The sequence below is a fragment of the Gadus morhua genome, chromosome 23, assembly GCF_902167405.1.
Source record: "Gadus morhua chromosome 23, gadMor3.0, whole genome shotgun sequence".
Classification (NCBI taxonomy): domain Eukaryota; kingdom Metazoa; phylum Chordata; class Actinopteri; order Gadiformes; family Gadidae; genus Gadus; species Gadus morhua.
In genome coordinates this window covers 1,109,631-1,123,254 of record NC_044070.1, presented here as the reverse complement: position 1 = coordinate 1,123,254, position 13,624 = coordinate 1,109,631, and the positions used below count along the sequence as shown (strand labels likewise).

The window sequence follows — 13,624 nt, the reverse complement described above, 5'->3', positions numbered from 1 at the left end:
AGATGAGGAGAGAGGAGATGAGAGAGGGGAAGTTCAGGTGAGAGAAGATGAAGAGAGATGAGGAGATGAGAGAGGATGAGAGATGAAGAGATGAGAGTGGAGGAGAGAGGAACACGGTACCTGGTCTGGTTGGTGCAGCGGATCCTGCAGCCCTTCTCAGGGACCACTAGCCCCAGGTGCATCCTCAGCCTGCAGTTGGTGGGCCCGGTGTGGGGCCACACGTGGGTCCCAGGCTGCATCACCGAGAACTTGATCTGCACCCACCACACACACACACACACGCACAAACACACACACACACACGCGCACAAGCAGTTTGACAGAAATGATTGACGTGGTCTAAATTCCCACCACACACTTAGTGTCAGAAGTGGAATCGCTGCTCTCCTCGAGGACCTCCGAGCCACACGTCGAGTGACTGATCATCCCTGCAGGTTACAGAGAGGAGACGGTGGGGCTCGAGCGGGACTCCGGGAGAGTGGGCGATCCACCCACTATTTAACAAAACACTCTAATATGGGTAACGGTCAGAACAGAAGTGAGTTGCCTAAAATAAACGCAACAAGGTTAATTGCCGAACGGGAAGAATTGGGTTTGCCGGTGCCCTGTGCACTTACATGCAGGTCCAGAACATCAGCGATCTGAAGGTATGTCGGTTAAGGGTAAAAGGATCAAACTGAGAAGTCACTGTTACGTCTCCCCACACTGCAATTGTCAATGATCAAATCAAATAATGTACTTAAATGACCCCAGGCACAAAGGTCATCGCTATATAACGTTATATAACGCTAGAAACAGGTAGGGTGGCTAGACAGTGCAATGAATAGGAGACGGAGATAACATGATGCAGGGGAAGCAACATATGAATTTTTCCATCACACATCATGTGTGGAGCAGAGCTGTTCTCAGCATTACTGAGACCTGTGCCACTGTAAAAGAAGTCCTTGCTTTTGCCAATGCATTGGACTTCTCCTTGCGAAGCTAATAGAGAGAAGTGGGGCGAACTCCCATCTGAGGCCTCGGATTATTCAGTTTGTTGTATGCTTTTGTATGTTTACTACTCAAATAACTAGCCTAATTCTTATAAGTTTGGAGGACTTTTTAGTCTTTAACAGTTTGGACAGTATTTACAGTGTATTACAGTTTATTTTGTGCAGTGAGTGTGTATATGTGTGTGTGTGTGTGTGTGTACCTGTCCTCTCTTGCAGTTCGTAGCTTCAGGGAATCGCTCCAACAAGGAGCAGGTTTTGGGGACACTGCGGCATGCGTCTCCAGCCTTCCTCCCTGCACACACTCTCCTTACATTGATACAGAAACACACACTCGTGCAACATGTGTGTGTATGCGTATCATTGGATAGGTCGACTGTTTACGTATTTATGTCGACCTTCGTTGGTCCAGCCATTGTGAAGGGTTTTAAGTGTGTGAGTGAGTGAGTGAGTGAGTGAGTGAGTGAGTGAGTGAGATGATAGGAGGAAAATAACAGAATGGGTGTGTGCCTCTGAGTGTGTGTGTGTCTTTGTGTGTTTGCATGCGTGTGAGTCTGCATGTGTGTGTGAATGTTTGTCCCCTGTGAGTGACTGTGTACGTGTACGTCTGAATGTGTGGGTGTGCGAATGTGTTTGTGTGTGTGTGTATCTGAATGTGCGTGAGTGTGTGTTTCTGTGTTTCTGAATGTGTGTGTGTGTGTCTGAATGCGTGTGCGTGTTTGGTGTGTGTGTGTGTGTATCTGAATGAGTGCGTGTGTGTCTGAATGCGTGTGCGTGTTTGGTGTGTGTGTGTGTGTGTGAGAGAGTAAGAGTGAGACTGAGATTGAAAGTGAGAGAGAGAGTGAGATAGAGAGAGTCTGAGTGTGTGCGCGTGTCTTTGTGTGTTAGCATCTGAGTGTGTGTCTGCATGTGCGTGTGAGTGTTTGTGTTTGTGTGTGTGTCTGAGTGCGTGAGTGTGTGTGTGTCTGATTCTGTGTGTGCGTGTTTGTCCTAATGTGCGTGTGTGTGTGTGTGTCTGAATGTGCATGCTTGTGTGTGCATCTGAGTGAGTGCGTGTATGTGGGTCTGAATGTGCGTGTATGTGTGACTCTGAAAGTGCGTGTGCTTGTGTGCGAACGTGTGTGTGTGTGTCTGAATGTGTGTGTGTGTGTGTGTGTGTGTGTGTGTGTGTGTGTGTGTGTGTGTGTGTGTGTGTGTGTGTGTGTGTGTGTGTGTGTGTGTGTGCTTGTGTCTGAATGTGCATGTGCGTGGGTTTGTGTGTGCGTGCTTGCATCTGAATGTGAGTGTGAGCATGGGTGTGCGTCTGCATGTTTGCGTGTGTGTGTGTGCATGTGTGTGCGTCTGTGGTTGTGTGTTTATGTGCGTGCTTGTGTGTGTGCATGTTTCTGAATTTGTGCGTGTGTGTGTGTCTGAATGCATGTGTGCGTACGTGTGTGCGCACGCACCTTGCTGCCACAGAGTGTACTGGCCCCACTCCCCTCTCTCGCGCAGGTTCTCCTCCTCCGGCATGAACAGGCCGGTCTTCAGGTCCAGCACCGCCAGCACCTCCTCCCGGATGGCCTTCCAGCCGCGCTCCAGAGCCTGACAAACACACACACATGTCTACACACACTCCACACAGGCCTGCCCCACCCTCACCTCCACGCTGGAGAAGAGCCGAGTCTGAACCCCCTCCTAGTACACAACCAGCACCATTTCCCACAAAAAAACTGTTGGTAGATGTGAGAGATCAGACGGACAGGAGGGCCATGAAACCAGCATTATACACTACATACACATGATATACACTTCTATACCAATATGTGGTAGTGCTACATGCACTTGGTCTTGTGCTGCCTTTGTATGTTTTGCTATAATGTCTTGTTCTTGCCTTGTTCCTGCACCCAATCATCACAATCACCTCCTGGAGATGGAGCATCGTGGGTGTGAGTTGCTGACTGGCTCTACCTGATTGTTGGCGCCGCCCCCACTCATATAAAGCTGAGTGGCTTACTATCTCTCTCTCTCATCTTGAGCACAGACAGTGGCACACCTTTACCTTCTGTTACCTATTTGTTAACAGTGTTAAATACGTTACATTTGTTTTTACCGTGCTGGTTACTTTCTGAACCTTACGGTTAGGATCAGTAAGGTAGCCACATAGCTTCCCCGGAAGACGCACTGTTATATTTGTCCGCTCCGCAAGTTGTGCGTCGGGCCCGGCAAAGAGGGAAGCTGCACCTCCCAGCTAGTCAGCGTGAGGTTTTTCCTTTATACTTTTCCTTTACCTTCATGTGGCAACCACCTTGGCTTTTCTGCTGAAACTGTTTTTGCTGTTACTTGTTTCAGTTGCGTGAAACTGTAAGATCAGTGTTCCAACCAGTAAAAACATTGCTTTTCCCCGCAAACCCTGTCGTCAGAGTCTTTATGTTGGGTTGTCCAAATCTGCTGATAAATGTATCTTGGACACCGTAACACATAGACTTATATACATACTTTCACTAAATCATACATCTCACTAAGACAGAGAGAGACAGAGACAGACAGAAAGAATACCTTGACCAGGTCTGTGTAGCCGGTCTCTTGGGGGGTCCACCAGGGCTGGGCCTGCAGTCCGTCCACGTTGTACAGAGACCTCTGCCACACAGATGCAAAATGGCCCCGCTGGTGTCCCAGTTCATACCAGTGGTAAGCCTGCAGAGAGACGGGTCATAAGTGGCCCACACTGGTCACATGCTCCAGGGTCTAGGTGACTATAATTGTGTTGTTGTATGCTTTCATACCAGGAAAGCATTTGGAATCGAGAGTAAGCATGTATATTGCCCATGGCAAGAATGAGAGACTAAGGGAGAGAGGAGTATGGAATGAAAAGACAGGGAATGAGAGAATGAGAGAAGGGAGAGCGTCCATAAAGCAGCCCACCTCGAATGGGAGCACTCTGGCCTAAAGCTCAGTGGAGCAGAGCAACTCTGAGTCAATCACATCTGCTGAAGGAGGAGGTGTGTGTGTGTGTGTCCTACACTGTCGTCTCCTACTCTCTGCAACGCGTCCCCAAGGTGGAAGTAAAAGCGTCCGTCATCTGTTCCTGGAGCTCCAGACTCCAACCCTCCCTGGAGAAGAAGAAGTAATGAGAGAGAGAAAGCGTGCGAATGGGGAGGGGGGGGGAAAGAGAGAGAGAGCGAGAGAGAGCGAGAGCGAGAGCGAGAGCGAGAGCGAGAGAGAGAGAGAGAGAGAGAGAGAGAGAGAGAGAGAAAGATGATGGATAGAATATGTCTCAATGTTTCTTCTTTGGTGTTAGAAAGAAACGTGAACCTTCAGGTACGGGATGCTCTCTGCGATCTGGTTCTCCGACTTGAGGATGAAGCCGTAGTGAACCAGGGCGAAGCCGTCGCCGGGGGCAACAGCCAGGACCTGGTGGGGGACGAATGAGGGAGCGGATCATTCTCCAGCAGCTCTCACTCTAAGTAGTAACCCTTTAAACTCTTTTATAATTAACACTGATCAGGGGTCAGACCTCCTCATATACTCTCTTGGCCCCCTTGTTGTCCCCAATAAGAAGGTGGGCCACCCCCAGGTCGTTCTTCAGACCCAGGTCCTCCGGGAACACCTCCACCAGCCTCTCCAGGGTCAGGAGAGCACCCCGGTTCCTGCCTGGGTGGAGGAGACAGGGAGGAGGGAGGGGGGAGGGAGACAGGGGGGAGGGAGCAAGGGGGAGGGGAGAGGGAGGCAGGAGGGAGGGAGGAAGGGGGAGGGAGGGAGACGGGGGGGAGGGAGCGAGACAGGGGAGAGGGAGGAGGGAGGGAGGGGAGAGGGAGGCAGGAGGGAGGGAGGAAGGGGGAAAGAGACGGGGGGGAGGGAGGAGGGGGAGGCAGGGGGGGGCAGGGAGGGAAGAGGAAGGAAGGGAGGGGGCGAGACAGCATCGGGAATAAAGAATAAGTTAAAGACAAAAGACCATTTGAAAACATCATATTGATTTGGTTTAAGTTAACTTCATGCCCCCCCCCCTCCCCCCACCCCACCCCTGCCCCACTACCGAGGAACTGCTGCCTCTCCGCCCGCCTCTTCAGCGTGACCCTGATGAGGTCAGGGGTCGCAGAGGGCAGCTCCGAGGCCTCTCTGTAGCTGTTGATGGCTCTCTGGAGCAGATCGTTGCTGCGCTGCTTCTCTGCCACGTCGTCCTCCGCCTGCACACACACACACACGCACACACAGAGACATGTACACACAGAGAAACGCACACACACACAGAGACACGCACATACAGACGCACACACACAGACACGCACGCACAGAAAGAGACACGCACAAACACACACACACAGAGACACGCACACACACACAGACACGTACATGCACACAAACACACAAACACACAGACAAGCAGACACACACACACACACACACACACAAACACATTCACACAGACACACACACATACCAACCCATAGGGACGCACACCATTACATAGCAACACACACACATATAGACACACACAAGCAAGCATACAAGCACAAAAAGGAAGAACAACATTTCAATGAATGAGGAGGATAGACAGACGTTGGACAGTATGTGACAGACAGAGGGTCATACCTGAGCTTTCCCGTAGCGCGCCCGCGGGCTCTGGGGGAACCTCTGGACCAGGGCCTCGAAGCTCTTCAGCGCCTCCTCCACCTTCCCCTGGAGACCCCACATCGGACGGGTGAGACAGACCCCCACACCGGACGCTTGGACAGACCCACACGGGAAGTCGAGACAGACCGACACACGGGACGTCGAGACAGACCCCCACACAGGACGGTCGAGACAGACCCCCACACAGGACGGTTGAGACAGACCCCCACACGGGACGGGTGAAAAAGACCCCAACACGGGACAGGTGATACAGACCCCAAACGAGACTGGTGAGACAGACCCCCACACGGGACGACGAGACAGACCCACACCAGACGGGTGAAACAGACCCCCACACGGGATGAGTGAGACAGACCCACACCAGACGGGTGAGACAGACCCCCACACGGGACGACGAGACAGACCCACACGGGACGGGTGAGACAGACCCCCACACGGGACGACGAGACAGACCCACACGGGACGGGTGAGTCGGGCAGAGACACACAGGGTGAAATTAGACGGGCAGGGAGAGGTTGCAGCATGTTACCTTTTTGCGTAGCTTTTCTGCGGCGTCGATCTCCACCTTGATGGTCTTATCTAACTTATTCAGCAGCTTGGGCTTACTCTTCTTAGCTGAGAGAGACAGAGAGTGAGAACACAGAGGGAGAGAGACAGAGAGACAGAGACAGAGACACAGAGAGAGAGAGGGAGATGGCAGTTCAGTTTAAACTGAAATTATTTTGAATCCATCTTTGAGTGCTTGCATTAAAAATTAGTCTCTTACTTTTCTCTTTTACCTTCTGGTCCGACCGGCTCTCTGTACAAGAAAACAGATGTCTCATTACAATGTACTCATCCAAAACCACTTCTACCAGGCTAACCTCTATATTCACTGGGCGAAAGACATCCAATATATAATTTACCTCCCTCCACCACTAGAAGAAGGTTTTCTATTCCAAACCAGATTTTTTTTCTTTAATGTGGAGAATGAAATTAGTCACTTGAGCACTAACCCTGGTACACATTGAAACACGTCGCCCTTTGCAGCGCCTGACATGGATATTACACTTGGCCCTAACCCTAACTCTTAACATCTGGATCCATGTCCCAGGTTGCTATGCTTGCCCTTACCCTAACTCTTAACATCTGGATACATGTCCCAGAATATGGTGTTAGCCCTAACCCTAACTAATATGAATCCATGTCCCACTGTCCAAGGGTACGGGGTTTGACCTAATCCTAGAGATAACGTATGATGGAGACAGAGGTACGGTGGAGGAGGAGTAGAGCTAGAGTAGAATGGTCCCTAGAATAGGACGAAGTAGAGTAAGGCTGAAGACCGGGTTCCCCTGGGAACTAGACTAGTTGAGCCAATCCCAACAGAGGACCTGAAGGGGGTCTGATACTGTAGGGTCAGGAGGGTCTGATACTGTAGGAGGGTCTGATACGGTAGGTCAGGAGGATCTGATACTGTAGGAGGGTCTGATACTGTTGGTCAAGAGGGTCTGATACTGTAGGTCAGGAAGGTCTGATACTGTAGGTCAGGAGGGTCTGATGCTGTAGGGGGATCAGAATGAACTGATATGGGGTCTTATAGATGGCTGTAGGGCTCAGGGAAGCCTTGCAGGAGCGCAGCTGAGGCATTGTCATAAACAACCAAGATGGCTGCCACTGATGTGTCACGAGTCTCGCTGCTCTGATCGGTTGAAGGTCTATCCATTGCGTCCAGAGGCCCTCTGCGCCCATTTCTAATGCCCCTCGTAAATCTAAAGAACACACATTAGCTAAGGAGTCTGGTACTAGAAGGATAGAGTAGATTAGCAAGAGTCCAAGTAGAGAGGAGCAGCAGTAGAGCAGCACTAGAATAGCAGTAGAGCAGCAATAGAGTAGCAGGAGAGTAGCAGTAGAGCAGCAGTAGAGTAGCAGTGTAGTTGCAAAAGGACACGTTCACGTTATATAATGATAACAACCTCTGTAAAAAAACTGATGTCCCCGGTGCTCCACAAAATACAATACCATTCAATGTTTAGCAAAGATAAGGTTAGGTTAGGTAGGTTAGGTAAGGTTAGTTAGTTAGATTTGTTTAGGTTAGTTAAGTTTGGTTAGTTAGGTTAGTTCAGTTAGGCTAGGTTGGTTAGTAAGGTTAGGTTTGTTTTAACCTGGGTCACTACCCGTCTCCTGGTTAGTTATATTAGGTTAGGTTAGGTCTTGACTAGGGGCACTACCTGTCCCTTGGATAGTTAGGTTGGGTTAGGTTTTAACTTGGGTCCCTAGCTGTTTACTGGTTAGTTAAGTTAGGTTTGGTTTAACTTGGGCCACTACCTGTCTCCTGGTTAGTTAGGTTAGGTTAGGTTTTAACTTTGGTCACTTCCTTTCTCCTAGTAAGTAAGGTTAGGTTAGGTCTTGACTTGGGACACCACATGTCTGGCAAGTTAGGTAAGGTAAGAATTAATGTTTGGCCACTGCCTGTCTCCTGGTTAGTTAGGTTAGGTTTTACCTTTGGTCACTATCTTTCTCCTGGTTAGTAAGATTAGGTTTTTTTTAACCTGGGTCACTACCCGTCTCCTGGTTAGTTAGGTTAAGTTAGCTTTTAACTTGGGGCACTATCTGTCTTCTGATTAGTTAGTTTAGATTAGGTTTTAACTTTGGTCACTACCTTTCTCCTGGTTAGTTAGGTTATGTTAGGTCTTGGGTCAGTAACCGTCTCCTGGTTAGTTAGGTTAGGTTCAGTTTTAACTTTGGTCACTACCTGTCTCCTGGTTAGTTAGGTTAGGTTAGGTCTGGACTTGGGTCACTACCTGTCTCCTAGTTAGTTAGATTAGGTTTTAACTTAGGTAACTACCTGTCTCCTGGTTAGTAAGGTTAGGTTAGGTTTTGACTTGGGTCCCAACCCGTCTCCTGGTTAGTTATGTTAGGTTAGGTCTTGACTAGGGCCACTACCTGTCTGTTGGTTAGGTGAGGTTAGGTGAGGTTTTAACTTGGGTCACTACCTGTTTCCAGGTTAGGTAGGTTTGGTTTAATTTGGGTCACTACCTGTCTCCTGGTTAGTTAGGTTAGGTTTTAACTTTGGTCACTACCTTTCTCCTGGTTAGTAAGGTTAGGTTTGTTTTAACCTGGGTCACTACCCGTCTCCTGGTTAGTTATATTAGGTTAGGTCTTGACTAGGGGCACTACCTGTCCCTTGGATAGTTAGGTTGGGTTAGGTTTTAACTTGGGTCCCTAGCTGTTTACTGGTTAGTTAAGTTAGGTTTGGTTTAACTTGGGCCACTACCTGTCTCCTGGTTAGTTAGGTTAGGTTAGGTTTTAACTTTGGTCACTTCCTTTCTCCTAGTAAGTAAGGTTAGGTTAGGTCTTGACTTGGGACACCACATGTCTGGCGAGTTAGGTAAGGTAAGAATTAATGTTTGGTCACTGCCTGTCTCCTGGTTAGTTAGGTTAGGTTTTACCTTTGGTCACTATCTTTCTCCTGGTTAGTAAGATTTGTTTTTTTTTAACCTGGGTAACTACCCGTCTCCTGGTTAAGGCCGATATATGCTTTGTTTTAGACGTAGCGCGTAAGCACGTAAGATACATAACCCCCCCTTGCGCGGTAAAATATCCCCCCTTACGTGCTTAAGTGCGTCGCCCAGAATTCCTGACTATGCGACTAAAACACTACGGCCCTACGCAGCTCGCAAAGACTGTGATTGGCCAGCTAACCACATCCTTTCAGGAGTCTCACATTTCCGGTTTTACAGCATAATAGCGCCATTTTTAAAAGGCCGTGACAGAAGCGAATGAAGAATTTTGAAGAAGGAGAAGAAGAAAACACAAGAACGAATTATGATAATTATAAATATAAACAAGCCAGCGATTTCCACTTCCACGCCCACAGATTCGTTCGTTGCTCCCCCTACTGTTCTGGCGGAGAATCCCCTTGCAACACGCACAATCCTTAAGGAACCTTAAAGGAACCGTAAATCAAAACTTGTCTAAAACAAGTCCCTTGTGTAAATTACGTGCTTACGTCTCTGCGTCTAAAACGACCCTAAATCGGCCTTTAGTTAGGTTAAGTTAGCTTTTAACTTGGGGCACTATCTGTCTTCTGGTTAGTTAGTTTAGATTAGGTTAGGTTTTCACTTGGGTCACTACCTGTCTTCTGGTTAGTTCGTTTAGGTTAGGTTTTAACTTGGGTCACTACCTGTCTCCTGGGATACTTTGGAGCTGGTCACATATTTCCCAGATTCAACTAGAAATCCAAGACAACATAAAAAACAGGATTATCAAGGGTTTTTTCTACCACAACTTTCATAAAGTAAACATACTGGGGACAATGGTTAGTACTCGTACTACACTAGTGGTGGACCAATAAAGACACTGGTACTGGACCAATATAAACGCTGGTAATGGACCAATAAAGACACTGGTACTGGAAAAATAAAGACGCTGGTACTGGACCAATATAGACACTGGTACCTGACTATTAAAGACACTAGTACTGGACCAATAAAGACACTGGTACTGGACCAATAAAGACACTGGTACTGGAAAAATAAAGACACTGGTACTGGACCAATATAGACACTGGTACCTGACTTAGGGATCGACCGATATATCGGTCGGCCGATATTATCGGCCGATATTCGCGTTTTTTACGTGTATCGGTATCGGCCGATACGCGGCCGATTTTCGCCGATTTTTTTTTTTTTTTTTTTTTTTTTTTTTAACTTGTTCTACCGCACCTGTTTTTACTATTTGTTAAATATAGTTTTTTATATTGAAGTTCAATAAATGTTCCTTTTTTTTGATTGAGACTTGTAACATTTGTTATCAGTGTCATTTTTATGATTGAGGGAGCAAAAAAAAAAAAAAAAAAAAAAAAAAAAAAAAGTAGTATCGCCTCTAAATATCGGTATCGCCGTATCGGCGTATCGGCTAAGGCTGATGAAAAAATATCGGTATCGTATCGGCCCTAAAAAATCCGTATCGGTCGATCCCTAACCTGACTAATAAAGACACTGGTACTGGACCAATAAAGACACTGGTACTGGAAAAATAAAGACACTGGTACAGGACCAATAAAGACACTGGTACCGGACCAATAAAGTCACTGGTACTGGACCAATAAAGACACTGGTACTGGACCAATATAGACACTGGTACTTGACCAATACAAACACTGGTACTGGACCAATAAACCAGCTAGGAACAGCGACGGCCAATAAGGCAGAGAGGATTTCTAGATCTTTTGATATAAAAAAAAAATCTTCTCACCCATAGTTTCCTCTGCCATCACTTCGTCCACCAAGACTGTACCCATAGAAACAAGACAGAGGTCACAAGATGCACGACACAGAAAGTGACCTTCACTCAGACTGGTACTATGTTCACTGGTACTGTGTTCAAGACAACTCTGACCTCGGAAACGACGAACTCCAAACAACATCAAACAAGTGTTAGTTAACTTTGACACCTAGTTTGATGTGTAACTATGTGATAAGTGTTAATGGACTTTATATTTTAATCTGATTATAGCCATATGTGGAACAGTTAATTTGCTGATTTAATTAGCAAGCTACCTAGCTAGTGTTGGTCTCCTTTCTTCATCATATGTTCATCAAAGAAGCATTCATTTGTGCTGCAAATATTTGTTGTATTCAGCAAGAAACAAACTCCATTATTAGATTTGTCTCTTCTGTCTCTAGCTCTACATTGCAGCTTTGTCTAACTCTAAGTCCCAGCTGTCTCTAACTCTAAGTCCCGGCGCTCTCTAGCTCTACGTCCCAGCCTATATCGACTGCAACAACTGCTACCATCCATGTGTTCTTACCCCCAGTGGTGTCTATGGTCTCAACCTCGTCCTCTGCAAACAAGAACAATGAGTAACGTCAGAAGGATGGAACCAAGCAGAGAGGAGGTATCAGAGACAAATAAAGACACATATATATGTATACGAATATATATATATATATATAATGTATACATCATATATATATATATACCGTAATTTCCAGGACTATAAGCCGCTTCTTTTTTCCCCATGCTTTGAGCCTCGCGGCTTAAACAATGACGCAGCTAATTTATGGATGTTTCCCACTTTCACAACTTCATGCCGCCAAAAAACTGAGCAAAAAACACATCATGTGACAGTGTTCAGTTTTTTGGCGGCATGAAGCTTTCATTAGAGCAATGAAATTGCTGAACAGGTTAAGGTGAAACATCGTAACTGTTTAGTTCACTGTTTAGATTAAATCGAGCGTGCTGAAACTTCCCATCATTCTGATTACGTTAGTCATTTTGTCACCCTCATCATGGCAAAGACAGTGAGAAATGCATATGATGCAGCTTTCAAGTTGAAGGCGATCGGTCTGGCTGATGGAAAAGGAAATAGAGCTGCTGCACGGGAGCTTGGCCTTAATGAGTCGATAATAAGACGTTGGAAACAGCAGTGTGAGGAACTGACTCAACATCATCAAATATGGATAAGGTACTTCTGACGTTTCACCTGCCTCGCACTCGGACTGTCAACAGGAAAGGCGAATCATCCCTCATGCTGAAAACAACTGGGCATGCAAAAAAACGCACTTCACCTGTGTTCTGAGCTGCACGGCATCGGGAGAAAAGCTTCCACTGATGGTGATTTTTAAACGCACGATTGCCAAAAGAAATATTCCCGAGAGAAATTGTTGTGAAAGTCAACAAGAAGGGATGGATGACGGAAAGCCTAATGAATGAATGGCATATGGAGTGTTCAGTGGGAGGCTTGGATGTAGGGCTGTACGGTATGGACTAAAATGTATATCACGGTATGATTTGAGGAATAGACGTAACGGTATTATACCACGGTATGTTCATTTTATCTTCTAATTTCGATATAAATGCCTCTGAAGGGGTAAAATACTGGAAAGGCAGCAAAACCGCATAAAAAAATTAAAATCTTTTCTCAAGTTACTTCCATCTCTGAAAAACACTAATGTTTAATAGTATGGATTTGTTTCTCCACTTGCTTGCGGACCTTGCCGTATAGTTTGGCATCTCAATTAGGCTGAAGTGTGTGCGGGCATGTAACGCATACCTGGGATCGAGTGTTTTAACCATCTCTTTAAAACCCTTTCTATCGACATTTTGAAAGGGAACCATGTCCTTAGACAGGTAAACAGTGACAACGTTGTTATCTCGTTCCACCACTGGCATTTTGTTGTAAGGACTGGCTTTCAAAATGCCTGCGGAAGCAATGTCGGATTGCAGAGACGGCTTCACGCTACCAGCGTCTGTCTCGTACGTTGTGGAATGAGAGCTCGTGAAGGGACTATTGCGCGAGCACGCAGGAGCGCTTGCTGCGCACCTGCGTACTTGCGCAATAGCATACTGCCTGAGAAGGCAGTATCGCTGTCAATCTGTCCCTGGGAAAAGTAACGTGGTACCGAATTGAAAAAGGAACTATGTTTCATTACCATATTTTCAGTAGTTGGTCGTAACTTTACTTTTTACATGAAAAAGTAGTTAGGGAACTGTATTAACGCATTACTTACTTTGTTACGCGTTACACACAACATTGTCTACCGGTCACACCGGCCCCGAGGTAACGTCAAAATCCATACCGTAGCGCAAGTTCACACCGGTATACCTTCAGCACCGTTTATACCGTACACCCCTACTTGGATGACAAGTGTTGAAGAGGTCAGCATTAGCTCAACAGGGAATTTGCCTCTGGATGAAAGGGACGAGAGCGACAATGAAAATGATCCAACATCGGATGAAGCAATTCTGAGGCTATTCAACTCTGACACCGAAGGAGATGACTTCAGTGGTTTCAATGCGCAAGAGGAGGAAGATATTGAGCAATTACTTCCTTGGTAGGCTGTTTAACGCTATTTTTTTATTTTTGTTACAAGCCGTGTTTCGTTAAAGCCTGTGTAAAGTTCATTAGGTTCAATGTTCCGGTAAACACCTGCGGCTTAAAGACATGTGGGGCTTATTTATGTTCAAAATAATTATTTTTGAAAAATTCAGTGGGTGCGGCTTATATTCAGGTGCCCTTATTGGTCAGGAAATTACGGTAT

The 13,624-nt window shown here is 46.7% G+C and overlaps 1 protein-coding gene across 15 annotated transcripts in view; it reads right to left on the bottom strand.

Annotated features, from left to right (window-relative positions):
- The window catches only part of unm_hu7910 (un-named hu7910), a 42,262-nt gene that overhangs the window by 1,822 nt on the left and 26,816 nt on the right, over positions 1-13,624 (bottom strand). For 11 of the 15 annotated variants that reach the window (XM_030348603.1, XM_030348588.1, XM_030348590.1 and 8 more), the window contains 14 exons: positions 11,392-11,424; positions 10,836-10,871; positions 9,763-9,810; positions 6,367-6,399; positions 6,130-6,215; positions 5,559-5,645; positions 5,002-5,152; positions 4,483-4,619; positions 4,281-4,379; positions 3,989-4,078; positions 3,525-3,662; positions 2,435-2,570; positions 1,193-1,284; positions 121-254 (listed from right to left, as the gene is read on the bottom strand). In XM_030348603.1, coding sequence (XP_030204463.1) covers positions 121-254; positions 1,193-1,284; positions 2,435-2,570; positions 3,525-3,662; positions 3,989-4,078; positions 4,281-4,379; positions 4,483-4,619; positions 5,002-5,152; positions 5,559-5,645; positions 6,130-6,215; positions 6,367-6,399; positions 9,763-9,810; positions 10,836-10,871; positions 11,392-11,424 — 1,300 coding nt within the window. The remainder of the gene's footprint in view (positions 1-120; positions 255-1,192; positions 1,285-2,434; positions 2,571-3,524; positions 3,663-3,988; positions 4,079-4,280; positions 4,380-4,482; positions 4,620-5,001; positions 5,153-5,558; positions 5,646-6,129; positions 6,216-6,366; positions 6,400-9,762; positions 9,811-10,835; positions 10,872-11,391; positions 11,425-13,624) is intronic. The other 4 variants (XM_030348593.1, XM_030348595.1, XM_030348597.1 and 1 more) reach the window with 2 other exon arrangements.